The 16,886-nt window shown below is 41.6% G+C and overlaps 1 protein-coding gene across 1 annotated transcript in view; it reads left to right on the top strand.

The window, feature by feature from the left end:
- ube2e3 (ubiquitin-conjugating enzyme E2E 3 (UBC4/5 homolog, yeast)) overlaps window positions 1–16,886 on the top strand; it is a 65,016-nt gene that overhangs the window by 44,328 nt on the left and 3,802 nt on the right. The window contains exons 4-5 of the mRNA XM_017710598.2: window positions 7,936–8,068; window positions 12,906–13,053. Of these exons, the coding sequence (XP_017566087.1) occupies window positions 7,936–8,068; window positions 12,906–13,053 (281 nt within the window). The remainder of the gene's footprint in view (window positions 1–7,935; window positions 8,069–12,905; window positions 13,054–16,886) is intronic.

The raw sequence follows: 16,886 nt of genomic DNA, 5'->3' as shown, positions 1-16,886 counted from the left end.
TGACCACTGAAGAACAGGGTAACAGAGTATCAGAGAAACAGATGGACTACAGTCTGTAACTGTAGAGCTACAGAGTGCAGCTATACAGTAAGTGGAGCTGATAAGATGGACAGAGAGCGGAGAAACAAGCAGGCGGACTTGATGAAGTGACTGGTCAGTGTATAAATGTTATAGAGGAATAACAGTTGTACACCTGCTTGTGTCCTTGGACAAGACACTTAACCCCCTGCTGCCCCAGGCAACGCTGTTCTGCTAACATGTTCCATCCTTGAGAAAACTGTAATACATGATCTGTTCAGTACGGCTCACTATACATGCAGGTCTAGATCATTTATTAGTGTCTCTTGACCTGCTCTGTACATGATAATCAGCGTTTTATTCCCCATAATAAAACTGTCCGCTGCACTTTCCAGCATGTACAATATCAGGTATGTTGTTAACACCCATCACTGTAACGTTAGCAACTCTGCAGCAATCCTAATTCTGGAGATGCAGCTGGCAGTGCTGCTTTATCATATTATCTTCACCTTTTATTTCATTAAATATTAAGATAAAACTGTAAGCTCCAATTTTATTAACAAATGTAATTACATCATTCCATATAAAGCTCAGAAGACCCCTGTAGGTTCTCTGGTGGTTCTGGATAGTAAATAAAATGTCTATATCAGTGTTGTAGTCATGGCGACCCCTGGTTCCCATCACCACCACTGTAAAGACATCTGAACCATTTCACACCGAACCGCTCTGAATCTCTCTGTTTACATCTCAGTGAGTGTGTTTACATGCACTCAATAATCCGCTCATAATCAGATTTCTGCAGTTATTTGATTATTCAGGTGTTCATGTAAACAGCATTCTCTGATTTCTTAGATCGGAGTAAGGTCTAGATATCTGATTATGAAATCTGATACAGAGGCTGGATATTAGCTGAGAGATTAGGTTTCTCAGTGAACTCTTACTCTGATTTCTTTCGGATTCTCAGTCTGCGTATGAGTGAAAACGGACTGCTGTACCAGAAATAAGCGAGCAGGCCAATACATGCTTGGGGAAATGAAGGATTTAAATATTCTACATCTTCTAGGTGATGCATGTTCATATTTTCAGGTAAAGTGGGTGGATGGTTTGAAATGTTTTGGCTGGTTGCAAAGGAGAAATCTGATTACTGTCTGACTCGTGGACCTGGAGTTTCTCCATTTATCTAATTACTGAGGTGCCTGTAAATGCGTTGATCAGATTACTGACACAATCTGATTTTCTGTTATTGGATTATTAAGTGCATGTAAACACACTCAACGATTGAATTACAGAGAAATGGTGGAATTAAAAGTTTAGCCGTTTTGTTAAAGCATGAAATCGTTGTTTTGTTGAATTGTCAGTCGGTATGTTTTCTCATAATGAAACGTAAACAATACCTGAATAGTGATCTCAGTATTTGATTACTCTCATCTTGGTTGGGTAACCGAGCATTTGTTATTGTCGTGCCTCGTTTTTCTGCTGCAGGCTGTTCTGTTCTGCTTCCTGCTATCATTTCCAGTTACACTCCTCATTCAGAGACGTTTCTGTGCGCTGCTCGGAGAGACCGCCAGCTAAAAAGCCTGCAGATCATTTCTCTGGATCAGAGGATTAAATATGATGAAGGGCTACATCGTTTTAATCAATTGGTGCTTTTCTCCTCACGCTGTCCAAGCTTATTACTTTCATGCTACTGTTTATTTTTCTGTTTCTTCCCTTCCTTTGTCTCCTGTGCTGAAGTGTGGTTTAACATTACATTTGCTATCATTTTTAATATTGGCTGCAGGACTGTTAATGTTTTTATTACTCATTGTACCGTCTTGTGCAGCTTTCAGCTCCACTCTTCAGACAGAACATGCCTGTTTTGCAGATGAAGTGGTTTGTTTTGGATCATGAGCAGCTGAAAACTCTAGGAAACCGAACTTGTAAGGCAGCAACGATTTTGATAAAATATTAAAAATATCAGTAAACTGTATCGCCGGTATGCCATTCGCTTTCTTCTGTCTCTTGTTTACTGCCTTTCATCGGAAATACTATAAGTGTGATCTGGGTGTATTTGATCAGAGTGAAGTGGGCACTGAGTGGGTGGGGTTTATTCTGTGGACACACCCACAATCAGGTGGCTGGGCTTTTTTGTAGTTCCTTGTAAATTGTGTTTAGGGATACAATAAAAATGCTTAAAGATGTCACTTTCAGTTTTTGACCGAAACCTACAACTGAGTATTAAAATGAAGACTTTACAGATTATTTTAATAGTGATGGACATTAGAAACTATTAGTAAAATGCTGTTTTATTAGTGATAAACGCTATTGTTATCCTGCAGTATTCTTCTTCATAGGAGTGAATGGGGTGCAAAAGGTTGTGCACTCAGTTTCATGTCATGTTGATATAAGTCCATTACCAACACCCTGACAACCACCTTGGAGACCACCTAGCAACACACTAGCAGCCTCCTGGGATACCATGGAAACCATATAGCAACAACTTTTACAATCACATTGGATACTACAGCAACCACCTAGCAACACCCTAGCAAAAACCTGGAATACCATCGCAATCACTTAGCAACACCTTTACAACCACCTGGGATACCATAGCAACCACCTAGCAACACCCTAGCACCCACCTGGGATACCATAGCAACCACCTTGCAGCACACTAGCAACCACCTTGGGTACAACATGAACCACTTAGCGACACTGTTACAACCTCCTGGGATACCAGAGCAACTACCTGGCGACACGTTTTACAACCACCTGGGATATTATAGCAACCACTTAACACCTTTACAGCCATCTGGATACCATAGCAACTGCCTAGCAACCACACAGTAACAATCTAGCACACCATGGGATACCATAGCAACCACTTAAAATAATAGTATGAGTTAGGCAGCACCCTAGCAACCATCTGGGAGTTGCTCAACAATCACACAGCATTTTCTTCATGAAATGCTTTTTTCTATTTTTCTTGGCTGTCCTGTGTTGGTCAGTGCAAACAAGGTTTCTGAGCGGCAGATCAGCAGTGAAAACGCTGGCCTTGTGTTGCTTAAAGGAACATTAGACAAGAGATTTATAATCTCTGTTCATGTTGAGTATCATGAGCAGATACACTGCCAAGAACTTCTCAACTACAGGTCTCCCTGAACACATGACATCCTGCTCGATATGCAGCAGCAGAGGCAGAGAGAAGTCTAGCGAGCCTTCCGGATGTCTACAGTGGAAACACCAAGTTTGCACATCGAGTCAAAACATAAACAAACAGACCTGTCAGCCAGTATCTCGACACGTCAGGCGAAATGGGCGAGTGTCCTTGCTGTGCTGCTGTGCCGGGCAGTTCGGTTGTATCTCCTAACTTATCTCTGCTAGGTCTGCTTAGCTAAACAGGTAAATACCCTTAATAATGAGTGACTCAAAACAAACAGTATTAATTTATATCCCACTTCCAGCACTCCTTATATCCGACTACAGGAGGGTATTCCAAGAAGTAAAAACCCTCCCCAGGATTTTGTTCCAACTGCTTGACTTCTCTAATTTGCTCAAACCAGCAGCAAATGTGTTCTGGCAGTTGTAACAAAATCCTGGGGAGGGTTTTTCTTTCTGGACCTGGATTACCCCCCCCTCCCCCGTATCCGACTTCCAGCACTCCTCTCTCAATCGTTTCCTTTTTGTTTGTCCCTCGCTAACGTCGCTTGCTGTTAGGGTGAGGTTTCACGCAATTTGTAGCCTTAGTTTTTGAGAGTATAACTAAAAATGATTAAATTCTCTGCCTAGAATGAACGAATGTGTTCTGTTGTTGGGGACATTGGGTTTCATAGACACACATTGTACCTGCTGTAGCAATTTTATAAAGGTTTGTTAACTGTTAACTGTTTTGATTACCTCAGTTCTATGAAAGGACTAAAACTTTATCAGTCATGACGTGTTTTTTTTTTCTGTATTACCTTTTTAATTAAAAATGATAATTTTTTTTTTAACTGATATGGTGGACATAAACTCTGGGTAAAGCCCGCAAATTTAAATTTTGAATAATTTCCTAATTGATTTTTTTTTAAATCCCTAAAAATTGTGAGAATTTGTCCCTTTATCATTTTATTTTTTGTGCACTTTAGAAACTCTGTATAAACGAAATCGAGCTGTGTTGTCTAGTAGGTTCTGGTTTGGAAGGTTCAGCCTCTTCCACAGGTTACAGTCACAGCAGCCCAGTCTGTCTGTAAATGATCGGTTTCAGTGGTCAGTCTGTGCTCGCCGAGTCTGTACATTGTCTGCGTTTTCTTCTGTGTTTTATTTGATTGCGGCTGTGGTTTAGATGAGTTTCCAAAGTGTATTTACAGTTTGATGTTGAATGGTGTTGAAGTTTGTGGTGGTGTTTCTGTAAAGTGTCTGTTGTGGACTATGGTTTTATGGTTATTGTCGAGTCTGGATGGGTTTTTTCAGGAAAATGAGGAATTATCCTGAGACTGTTTGCTCCTGCACTGTTCTTTCTCAGTGCTGTCTGCTGTCAGGTTGTTTGTGTTTAGATGGCTGGCTTGTTAGAGCGAGTTGGGCTAGTACGGCTGCAGTTAATGATCGTTTAGTGATTCGTGTATCTGTAGATCAGTGTTTCCCAGCCTGGTCCTCCTAGTCCACCTTTTCCTTCATCTCTCTGATCCCGTTCACACCTGGTCACTTCATGCATCTTGAGTACCAGGATCAAATCGACATGCAGTCAGGCCAATTGGACGTGCTGAATTGCCCCTGGGTGTGAGTGACTGTCTGTCTGCCCTGCGATGGACTGGCGACCTGTCCAGGGTGTATCATGCCTTCCGCCCGATGACCACTGGGATAGGCTCCACCACCCCCCTGAGGGAGAAGCGGCTTAGAAAATGGATGGATGGATGGAAATCTGTAGAACAATTCAAAGTGTGTCGTTTTCCCAATTAAGAGTTTAGCTGCAGTTCTAAGGGTAAGAGGAGCTTAACATAGTGAAACTTTCATGCAATTTCAGTTGCTTGAAACGTAGATGAAACTCAGTGTTTCTCAACTTGATGAAACAAGTTTCATGAAACAGCCAAAACGGGAGCATCACATCACGTGATCAGCCCAAGGACATACTTTCAAACCACTGATTTGACCAGATTAATGGACAAGGAATTAAAACAGAAGGTGGTTTATTGGGCAGTTTGAAAAGGGACAGTAGCTGAGTTGGATTGCACTTTTCTACCCAGAATACAGGCATGTTTTTGGTTTAAGCTGCTTCTCTGTGTTATTACAGCTTTACCTGCTGTACTGAAACAGGTTATGAGAGAAAAGTGTGGTGAATATTAACATAGAGGCAGAAATCAGTCCCCTTGTTTCTGGTCGATGCCTCTCAACAAGAAGGCTCTGGGTTCGATTCCCTGGCCAGGCGACCAGGGTTCTTTCTGGTTGGAGTTTGGATGTTTTGTCTGCTTGGGTTTCCTTCCACAGTCCAAAGACGTGCAGTCAGGTTGAATTGGAGATGCTAAATTGCCTCTAGGTATGAATGCATATGTAAATGTATGTGTCCACAGTGTTTGCTGCCTTCCGCCCAATGAGTGCTGGGATAGGCTCTAGCCCCCCAGCCACCAAGGAGGACAAGTGGCTTAGGTGGTGTGTGTGTGTGTGTGTGTGTGTGTGTGTGTGTGTGTGTGTGTGTGTGTGTGTGTGTGTTTCTTTGCACAGTGGAAATGCAGATGGTAATATGAGTAATAAATCGAAATCAACCCTGAATAAGCAGATCAGGGTGTTAATGTTGATGAATTGTAGCAGTTCTGAAAACCTGAATCTTCACCTAACCTAGAAAACCATGCAAAGTAGATTTTAATTTCATCTTTTTATGACACATTCTATACAATGTAGTCTCTAGTATCCATTTGTCGTGAGAAACATTTGATATTTGTGACATTTTTCAATAAATCAGTGGAAAAAATTTGTCGCAGAATCATTGTACAGTCACGCTGTTGTTTTTTTTTTCACACTACTTGCCTCCCTCTTTTCATTTCATTCTTTCTTGTTGTCTCTTGTTCGTACAGTCACCTCCATAAATCGCTAAAGGAGGGATCTGCTGAGCCCACCGCCCGAGCAGACACTGTGTATGTGTAATCAAACCAGGCAGAGGAAGGCCGTGTGGGAAGCAGTAGTGCTCTAATTGAACTCAAAGGTCATTTTCCTCCCTGCTGTCCTCTGGCCTGAATATCTGAAGCCTTCCCAGTTACCAGACCATGACCAGACGTTGACTAATGTTATTAAGACCATGTAGTTTAAAGTCATCTAAAAAAAATGTTGTATTTTAGCTGCAAAAAAAAAAAAAACCTCAATAGTATCATACGTGCTGGGCGATGAGGCTAAAATGCCAGTTTGTTTTTTGTGATGACTTGAAGGGAGCAAGAATTTCAAAATGCTCAATTATTTAATGAAACAAAACTGGAAATTCTAGATGGCACTGATGTGGATAACGTTAATAGGAAGTGCTGGATGTGTAGTTTTTTTTCTGTGGGGTTAATAAAGTGACTTAAGCTGATCAGAATCTTAAATGAAAGGCTTAAATTAAAAACAGCTCATTTTAAAGCTTAAAAAGTTTGAAGAAGAAATATCCAATTACCCACCGCGTTCACTCAGATAGAAGCTGTATTCCGAATGGCCCCAATCGGACTAGTCTCTTCCGTTGGAGGTGTTTATATTGACATGTTCAATTCCGATTGAACTATGAGTGGGATTATTAACGGATTGTCAGGCTGCATGTAAACGTGGCTATTGTTGTATTTTGTTCTGCTTCAGTGACGTAGCAGGCTGAGAGTGTTGGACCGAGGGCTGTCGGTCACAGCCATTCATCAAGATATTAGGCCTGGACAAACGGTTCTCAAATTGCTCCGATTGGTGATTTTTAAGCTGTTCTATTATATTCATTTAGTTTTGCATTCAGACTTTATTGGATCTGTATAACACTTAATTTTAATATGATGCAGACTTTTAAAAATAATTTACACTATTAAAGTGAAAGCCCTTAATATCCCACCCTGTAGACTTTCTCTTTTAGTATAACAGTAGATATATGTATGCTTTTAAATTTTGGTGGGTGGGTTGGTTATTGATGGATTGATGGATTGATGGATTGATTGATTGATTGATTGATTGTGTGTATTCATTTGTATCTGTATGTGTTGAAAGAGGATTGTGATCTCTGGTCTTTCTACATGATGTTCATCTGAAATCAATTAAAAAATAAGCTCATTAATAAAAACCTGATGTGGTTCTTGCTCTGTTCTGATCGCGTGTCACGTACCATCTTCCATGGAAACCCTGAATCAGTGATGATTCTACCTCCTCGTCTAGCAAGTAAAAAGTGCAAGTCAGTCAGCTTGTGTACTAAAGAAGCAACTATACGAAGTTTAGGCTTTTACTCCTAATACTTTTTTTATAGTGAAACTGTCTGATTTTGATAACTATTGTAATTGTTTTATTGCCCAATTATAGCAGTAGGTGGCTTTTTTAATGTTTTGTTTGTAATTATTTTCTGTCTTGATAATATTTTTTATATCATAACAGAATGCGTATTTTAATATTTTTAAACCAGAATAGTATTGAGCTCTGGGGAACATGTTTATTTATCGAAATTTATTAACATTAAATGATATTTTCTATTATGTTGGTTAACAGAATCGAATAAATTCATTGACGTCCAAATAACCACCAATAAATCACACCTCGTATGTGAAGCGCTGAAGGGATAAAGAGAGAGGCTGTAAAATGTTATGTTATGATATGGAAAAATATATCAAAATAAGATATTTGTATGTATTGCCGAGCCCCAATGCTCATATACTCCATTAACCATGCCCACCTCTATTGTTGCTCGTGCTTGTAGTTGGCGCATACAGCCTGACTCCAGGGTTCACTCTTGTTTCTGTGTATTTGTTTTCACAGTGCTGGACCTAAAGGAGATAATATTTACGAGTGGAGATCCACTATCCTGGGCCCTCCTGGCTCCGTCTACGAAGGAGGAGTGTTCTTCCTGGACATCACTTTCTCCTCGGACTACCCCTTTAAACCACCAAAGGTAAGAGGAGTGGAGCTTTATTCTTTGTGTAGGTCAGGGCTCGGCAACCTAAATGTCCATTTCACCGTCTTGGCTGTAAGTATGTCTCCATATATGCTGACGTACTAGTTTAGGCTAAAAAATATAATATAAACAAAAACACGGACTTTCTTTGCGCTACTTTCAGCTTCAGCTCAGCCATAGTTGCCTTTCTCGCATCTCCAGCAGGAAACTAAGTAGATAAGTACATAAGTAGAACACTTTCTTGAAAATGTCTCTCAGTGTTCGACTTTTTCCGAGGCTGAAGTCGCTTGTCATTCGCCAGATGCTTGCTTTAATTGTCCAGTTCCACCTTAAATGGCGCCTGAGGCACCAAAATGTAACTGCTGCATCATTTAAGGTGGAACGGGACATTTCGAACAAGAAGCTGTCAAACGAGAAACTGACTTCAGCTCCTTGTTGCAACAGTTTCTCGTTGCAGGTTAAATGTATCAGGAAACCAGCTGGAGTGATTATAAACACAGCAAGTCAGTTTGTCTCCAAATTGTCAGTGTTGGTCTTAAACATTTGCGACCCCTGGTTTAGGCTGTTTTCATGCATGTGCTTGTTTAAAAATGCAGGGATGCCCGAAATGTGGCCTACATTTTATGACAAGGTGAGCCCTTCAGGATATTGGGCCCACCAGTAGTGGCAAAGTTATCATACTGTATACTTCTTATATTTTAAAAATACAGTAGTGTGCACTTTCTTTTATTTCATATCCAGTCAAAACAGCCATTAAGTACCACTTATTCATTTTTCTGTCACGATAAAATATAGAAACATAAAAGCAGGAAACGTTTCCCAGGAAATTGTGCAGAAGCCTCAAGAACTAAATATAATATCAAGTGTTTCAGGGTTCAGTGAGTCACTCTTTCCCTTTATTCCAGCCTCCGTTCTTTTCAGGAGGCTCACTTTCAGCTCCTCAAAGGATCTGCAGACATGCCTCCAAAGTTCAGTCTTAGAAGCTGGTTGTATTTTTTGTTTCTCGCCATCCAAGTAACCAAATACGCTCTGCCTTCTGTCACTTGCAGGGATCTCAAATTTGGGCTGTTTGTGCGAAATGTCACGAGCAGATGGTGACATTAGGTAGAGATTTTCACTCTCCAAGACATTTAGGGTGCAAGTCGAATACATTTATTGATGTCCCAAAAAAAAGCATCAGTAAATCATGCTTGATGTGTGAAGGGTGAAAGGGATGAAGAGAGGCTGTAAAATAGTCATGTAAAAGTGGGTTATGGCTGCATTGGGTACATAACACTACACAGATCTTCCACATGGACCTCAGGGTAAAAAATAAAGTAAAATGGAAAATGTAGGATAAGGACCCTTTAAAGCAGGTCGGTAAAGCCTGCAGGCATCTGAGTCTGAGTGGAGCTCTGCGGAGTTTCTTCTGTCGATTTCTGATGGCTGGACTGTGGTTTGGTAATCCACATTCGAGTGTGTGGGAGCCAGATCACAGCTGAGAGAGAGAGAGAGAGAGAGAGAGAGAGAGAGTGAGAGAAAAACCAAACCACAACACACATCGTTAGATGGTTGACATGTATGTTTATGTACGTTTTACGAGTGAGACAGAAACAGCAGGAGAAAGAAAACAGAGAGAGACCTGAAGGAGGGAGTGACAGAAATGAGAGAGAGAAACTGAGAGAGAGGAGAAGGAGATGGTAAAACAGAGAGAGCGAGAGATAGAGGAGAGATAAATAGTGGGGAGTGAAAGAGAGGGAACTGAAATGAGAGGGAGAAACAGAGAGAGATACTGAAGGATAATGGAAAGCCAGAGAATGAGTGAAAGAGAGGAAAAGGGAGAGAGAAAAGCAATGAAACACAGAGTGAATAATGGTTGATAGAGAGACAGAGACGGACTGAGCCAGTGGAAAGATAGAGATACACTGTATTTCCAAAAGTATTCAGTTCCAATCACTTCCATGGCCACAGGTGTATAAAGCCGAGCCCCTAGGCCTGCAGACTGCTTCTACAGACATTAGTGAAAGAATGGGTCGCTCTCAGGAGCTCAGCGAATTCCAGCGTGGTACCGTGATCGGACGCCACCTGTGCAGCAAGTCCAGTCGTGAAATTTCCTCACTACTAAATATTCCACAGTCGACTGTCAGTGGGATTATAACAAAGTGGAAGCGATTGGGAACGACAGCAACTCAGCCACGAAGTGGTCGGCCACGTAAAATGACAGAGCGGGGTCAGCGGATACTGAGGGGCATAGTGAGCAGAGGTCACCGACTTTCTGCAGAGTCAATCACTACAGACCTCCAAACTTCATGTGGCCTTCAGATCAGCTCAAGAACAGTGTAGAGAGCTTCATGGAATGGGTTTCCATGGCCGAGCAGCTGCATCCAAGCCTTACATCACCAAGCGTAATGCAAAGTGTGGAATGCAGTGGTGTAAAGCGCCGCCACTGGACTCTAGAGCAGTGGAGACGTGTTCTCTGGAGTGACCAATCACGCTTCTCCGTCTGGCAATCTGATGGACGAGTCTGGGTTTGGCGGTTGCCAGGAGACGGTACTTGTCTGACTGCCTTGTGCCGAGTGTAAAGTTTGGTGGAGGGGGGATCATGGTGTGGGGTTGTTTTTCAGGAGTTGGGCTCGGCCCCTTAGTTCCAGTGACAGGAGCTCTTAAAGCTTCAGCACCAAGAGATTTTGGACAATTTCACGCTTTGTGGGAACAGTTTGGGGACGGCCCCTTCCTGTTCCAACATGACTGCACACCAGTGCACAAAGCAGGTCCATAAAGACGTGGATGAGCCAGTTTGGTGTGGGAGAACTTGACTGGCCTGCACAGAGTCCTGACCTCAACCTGATAGAACCCCTTTGGGATGAATTAGAGTGGAGACTGTGAGCCAGGCCTTCTCGTCCAACATCAGTGTCTGACCTCACAAGAAGAACTGGAAGAACGGTCAAAAATTCCCATAAACACTCCTATCCCTTGTGGAAAGCCTTCGCAGAAGAGTTGAAGCTGTTATAGCTGCAAAGGGTGGGTCGACATCATATTAAACCCTATGGATTAAGAATGGGATGTCACTCAAGTTCATATGCGTGTGAAGCCAGACGAGCGAATACTTTTGGAAATATAGTGTGTGTAGTGGAGGCAGAATGTGGGAGACAGAAAGAGAAAGGATAGAGGAACAGAATGAGAGAGATAATGGGGAGTGTGGAAAGAGAATGTCTCTCTTTTCCTGTCTTTGTCTTCATCTCGTTCTCTTAAACTGTTTCTCATTCTCTCTCTCTCTCTCTCTCTCTCTCTCTCTCTCTCTCTCTCTCTCTTTCTCTTTCTCTCTCTCTCTCTCTCTCTCTCTCTCTCTCTCTCACAGTAGTAGTATTGTGCCCTCAGTTGGCCTGTGGTTATTTTGGGCTGTTTTGTGGTCACATCATGTGACTCCCACCTCAGTGTGTGTGTGTCTGTGTGTGTGTGTGTGCGCGCTGTAGTTAAACACAGCCCAGTGTCTTTATCAGCTGTGAGAATAGAGCAGTGTGTGACCCGTCTCTGACCCTCTCTGACCTTGATTCAGCAGACTTCAGCACTAACACAATACAGTGCCGTACAATTAGCGTGAAGCCTTTAGCATGTAGCAGTTAGCATGGACCTGTTAGCATGGAGCTGGCAGCATGGCTGCCTCCTGTCTGTGATGAGGGCCAGCGCTGCAGGCCAATGGGAAGTGTGTGTTTCAGCTGCCTGTATTGGTGTTTCAGGTTCCTGTTCTCTGAATTTGACCGTAGTGAAACTCAGCCCTGCTGGCTTTGTTCACTTATACTCTATATAGTCTTTTACTTCTTTTCTGAAGCCACTAGTTCTGAACATCTGCCCTCGTTTTAGTTTGATCCCTGTTCTATAGGAAGTGATTCAGTGCATCATCAGCTCTTCAGTTCTGCCACAGTGTTGTTCTTCCACAAGTTTGTTGGAGAGTGATGGTGTTTGTTAGAGAATTATATTTGTTGAATAATGGAAGGTGTTTGGTGGGGAATGATGGTATTAGGTGGAGAATGGAGTAAGACTGGTTGGACATATTTGGAGGAGGTATGAAGGTCTTTGCTTTAGAGTGATTGTTCTGGTTGGGCAGTTTTGGTGTTTACTGTGGAATGATGGTGTTTGGTGGAGAATGCAAGAAGATTGTTTGGAAATAATGGGATTCAGAGGAACTACTTTTCTTGTAAGTCGCTCTGGATAAGAGCGTCTGCTAAATGCTGTAAATGTAAATGTATGAAGGTCTTTGCTTCAGAATGATGGTTCTAGACAGTTTTGGTGTTTTCAGTACAATGATTGTGTTTGCTTTAGAATGATAGTGTTGGGGAAATGATAGTGTTTTGTTTGGAATGATGGTGTTTGGTGTTGAAAGATGTATTCGGTTGAGATTGATGGTGTTCAGTTGAAAATAATGGTGGTTTTTGGAGTATGATGCAGTCTGGTGGAGCATGGTGGTGTTTGTTGGAGAATGGTGGTGTTTGATGGGGAATTATGGTGTTTGAAAGATTGATTGGTTGGTTGAGATTGATGGTGTTCAGTTGAAAATGGTAGTGTTTGGTGTTCAAAGATGGTGTTTGGTGGGTAATGTTGGTGTTTGGTGTTAAAAGATGATTTTTGGTTGAGACTGATGGTGTTCAGCTGAAAATGGTGGTGGTTGTTGGAGATTGGAGATTGGTAGTGGTTGTTGGAGATGCTGTCTGGTGGAGAATGATGGTGTTTGATAGAGAGTGCTGGTGTGTGATGCTGAACCATGACGTGAATGAGGAGTTGAGTCGTTTTAAGCTCAGTAGCAGCTGTTTTCAGGCCTGCTGATCTTGTTGACTTGTTCCTCCGTGTCCTCTCTCAGGTCACGTTCCGCACACGGATCTACCACTGCAACATTAACAGTCAGGGAGTGATCTGTCTGGACATCTTGAAGGACAACTGGAGCCCAGCGCTCACCATCTCCAAGGTCCTCCTGTCCATCTGCTCTCTGCTGACAGACTGCAACCCTGGTGAGTTTATCGGCGCAGTGCTGCTCTAAACACTGCAATTAACATAACGCTGTAAAACAACACAGATCTAAATACAGCACACTGATCTAAAGAGGGCAGGACAACATGGACAGAATACCTTATTGGGCTTGTATTGCTGCATATTGCAATATGCTTTGCAATGTATTAAAATGCATGGTGAACCTTTGATGTGGCTTGGTTTAATTGGTCTGATTTATTTTGATCAAAGTTACATTTTGTTGGACCATTTCAAAGCCTCCAATCATCAAAACACCCACAGAAGTCGTCTAGATTGCCTGTGAGTGGTCAGGATGCTCACAGCTCTCAATAACACACATAATGATTTGTTAGATGGCTCATTTGTGAAAAACAGCCTTCTGTGTTCTCATTATTCCAAAGACCAGACTCACAATAACAATAAACAACGGTACATTAATATGTATAATGTATATTAATGTGTTCTGATCCACAGTGCAGGACTCAATACAGCATGCTGATTCAAGCATGGGTCAGTTAAAAGGGAATTTCACTGATCTTTCATCATTTCTGCAAAATTCAGTGGTTGAGATGCAAACATTTTTTATTCAGAGTGTTTTGATGTGTAATGGTTCATTGCTCAAATTATACACACACACACACACACACACACACACACACACACACACACACACACACACACACACACACATATATATATATATATATATATATATATATATATATATATATATATATATGAACAGTTCTTCAAATAACTGTAAGACAAACTCTAAACATAACGGGGAAATTCCACCTCCACATTTAACCCATCTGTGGAGTGAAACGCCACATACACATTACTGAATACACACACACTAGGGGGCGCACACACACACACACACACACACACTAGGGGGCAGTGAGCACACTTGCCCAGAGTGGTGGACAGCCCTATCCACAGGGCCTGGGGAGCAGTTGGGGGTTAGGCGTCTTGCTCAAGGACACCTCAGACATGTACTGTTGGCACTGGGGATCGACCCGGCAACCTTCCGGTCACAGGGCCAGTTCCCTAACCTCCAGCCCACGACTGCCCCCAAGCGAGGGAAATACAACATATACAAATACAGTAAAAATAGTCAGTGTAAATATTGTATTGAAATATTGTATTGGTTCATAAATATTGTATAAATACAGTAAATACAACAATGCCTCAGACATCTGGCAGCATATTTGTACCTGTTTCATGTAATAACTTTCTGCCAAGGAGCTTTTAGAGATGGACGTCTGGTTCCTATCACCACCACTGTGAACAGTTCTGACACTAATTTTCTCTAGAACAGAGCATTTCACACTAAACCACTCTGAATGACCTTGTTTACGTTTCAATCGTTTAATTATGTGAAAATGATGTGTCTGCACACCTGCGGTAAATGGTCACCTACCCTGGACAGTCATTTCACCATAGGTTCTGGTATGTAGTACACTCTGTCGCTGGAGCAGTTCCCCTCTTGTCACTGGGGTGGGACCCTCAATGCTCCATCTCAGTACCTTCAGTCAGGTATAACTGAACCTCAGTCAACATAACTGAACCATAATCCACTGAAATGATCTGTTCTAAGCTGTACTGACTCCACACACCCTGCCTCGCCTCGCCTCCAGGCTTCTATTCTACTGTTCTGTTTTAAAACGTTCGGTTATGAAAAGGAACAAATATGAACTTTTCACCTGGATAGACTGATTTAAGGTCCACAATCAGACCTTAAAACCACTGTTGTACCTTTGAGGGAACATGAATGAATAATGTACCTGCACAGAACCTTTATTTCTAACGGTGTACTGATAACAGAACACTTAAAACACATTTGTAATAGAAGAAAAGGCTTGTTCTCCATGGTGTTTGACTGTGTGCTGCATGTGTGATGGATAGAACCAAACACCCACTGCATGAAATGATCTTTGCAACATTTGCCCAACATTATTTACATCTGAACAAACAGCTCTTATGCAAGTTCATACCTGCTGTACCACATGTGACCTTTAGGATCTGCTGCCGGGTTCATTTAAAAGCATTTTAACTGAGATGACTGAAGCAGGCTTAGTGATTGTTTGCACTGAGTCAAGTTTCTGGGAGAGGAAATAGGTGTTTCCCTCAACACCCCGTCCCTCACTAAAGGGTGTTAGCTCGTCTCCTACACTGATGATGACACAGTCTGTTTGGACTAAAAATAGCCCTGGAATCCTTTAGGGCTGTTGCTGCCTTAAGATTTACTCAGGCAACCAAAAGGCCTTACATTTAACTGTTAGTTTCTTTTGCAGAAACAGTCACAGCTTTAACTACAGAGTACTTACACATAAACAAATGAGTATGTAAATGCAAGGTGTTGCTAATATGGCAAAAATATTATATCATGAAACATCAGGAAATTATTACGATGCAGTATTTATTTTAGTCTGGCATCTGTTCAGTGAAACCACTGGCGTTCCATAGACTGGCTGACCACTCCATTATCAGCTCCACTGACCATATAGGAGCACTGTGTAGTTCTACAGTTACAGACTGTAGTCCATCTGTTTCTCTGATACCCTGTTACCCTGTTCTTCAGTGGTCAGGACCCCCATGGACCCTCACAGAGCAGGTACTATTTGGGTGGTGGATCAATCTCAGCACTGCAGTAACACTAATGGTGGTGTGTTAGTGTGTGTTGTGCTGGTACGAGTGGATCAGACAGCAGTGCTGCTGGAGTTTTTAAAAAATCAGTGTCGATGCTGGACTGAGAACCAAAAATGTCCAGCTAATGCCCTGTGACCGTTGATGAAGGACCAGAGGATGACAGACACAATATAACACACAGTGTAAAGGTTTTAGGCACCTGAAAACATTAAAATTAAAGGAAGATATTTAATTTAGCAGTAAGTGTTTATTTTCTCAATACAACACTAATCATAACAAATCCAATCATCGATATGAGAAGTAGTGATTTTATTGCTGCCAGTGTTTAGGGTTAAAAAGGCTGGATCCTACTTTTTTCTCGCATTTATTCCCCTTGAGGTCCACTTGTAACAGTAGTGTGGCTTCATGTACCAACAATTAATTTCTACATGACAATTTTTCAGCTTCTCTCATCCCTCAGAATTAAACAGGCTGTTTTTGTTATTGTGCCTTTAAGACCGTTGTGAGATAAATAAGGTCTGTTCTTATTGGCTGCCCCACTCCTGCCCACAACCCTAATGTTTAGTCCCGCTCCCGCCTGCAGACCTGTACAGCTGTGTTAGTCATGAGTGAAAAGGACTAGGTCACACTTGCCTGTGGACAGCTTTATCAATGTGTATTCACCTTTCTTAAGAGCTCTTACTGCAGTTGTAGCTGTCTGACTGTCTGAAGTGTCCACTGGTCTACAAGAAAGCAATTCACATGACTGTTAAAGTGATTTCTTGCTTCTATATGGATCTAGTTCTGCTATTAGGTATCATTTATATATATGTCGATTGTTAAGTGATTGTTATAATTTTATTTTGAGTACTCAGTACTAGTTTTTTCAAATATATCATATAACTTTTTACTTTTCTAGGCAGGACCAACACTGGGGAAAATGCATCATCGTGCATTTTTTTGGTTTATTTGTTCATTTTTTTTTATTTTAATTAAGATTTTCATTGAAACTAAGTTAAGGCCAGTACATTATGGCCCATTATGATTTGTTTAGAAATTATTATTCACAAAGTTAGTTTTCTAAATGTTGTTTCAACATTTTATACAGGTGTAGCATCAGCGCTCAAAAGTATTCCGATCTTAGGTATTTACTAGGATTATGTTATGGTCTATTTAAGCCAAAGACATTTTGACAATTGAGAGA

Source organism: Pygocentrus nattereri, chromosome 6 (assembly GCF_015220715.1).
Source record: "Pygocentrus nattereri isolate fPygNat1 chromosome 6, fPygNat1.pri, whole genome shotgun sequence".
In the NCBI taxonomy this organism is placed as follows: domain Eukaryota; kingdom Metazoa; phylum Chordata; class Actinopteri; order Characiformes; family Serrasalmidae; genus Pygocentrus; species Pygocentrus nattereri.
This window is presented reverse-complemented; position numbering and strand designations above follow the sequence as displayed.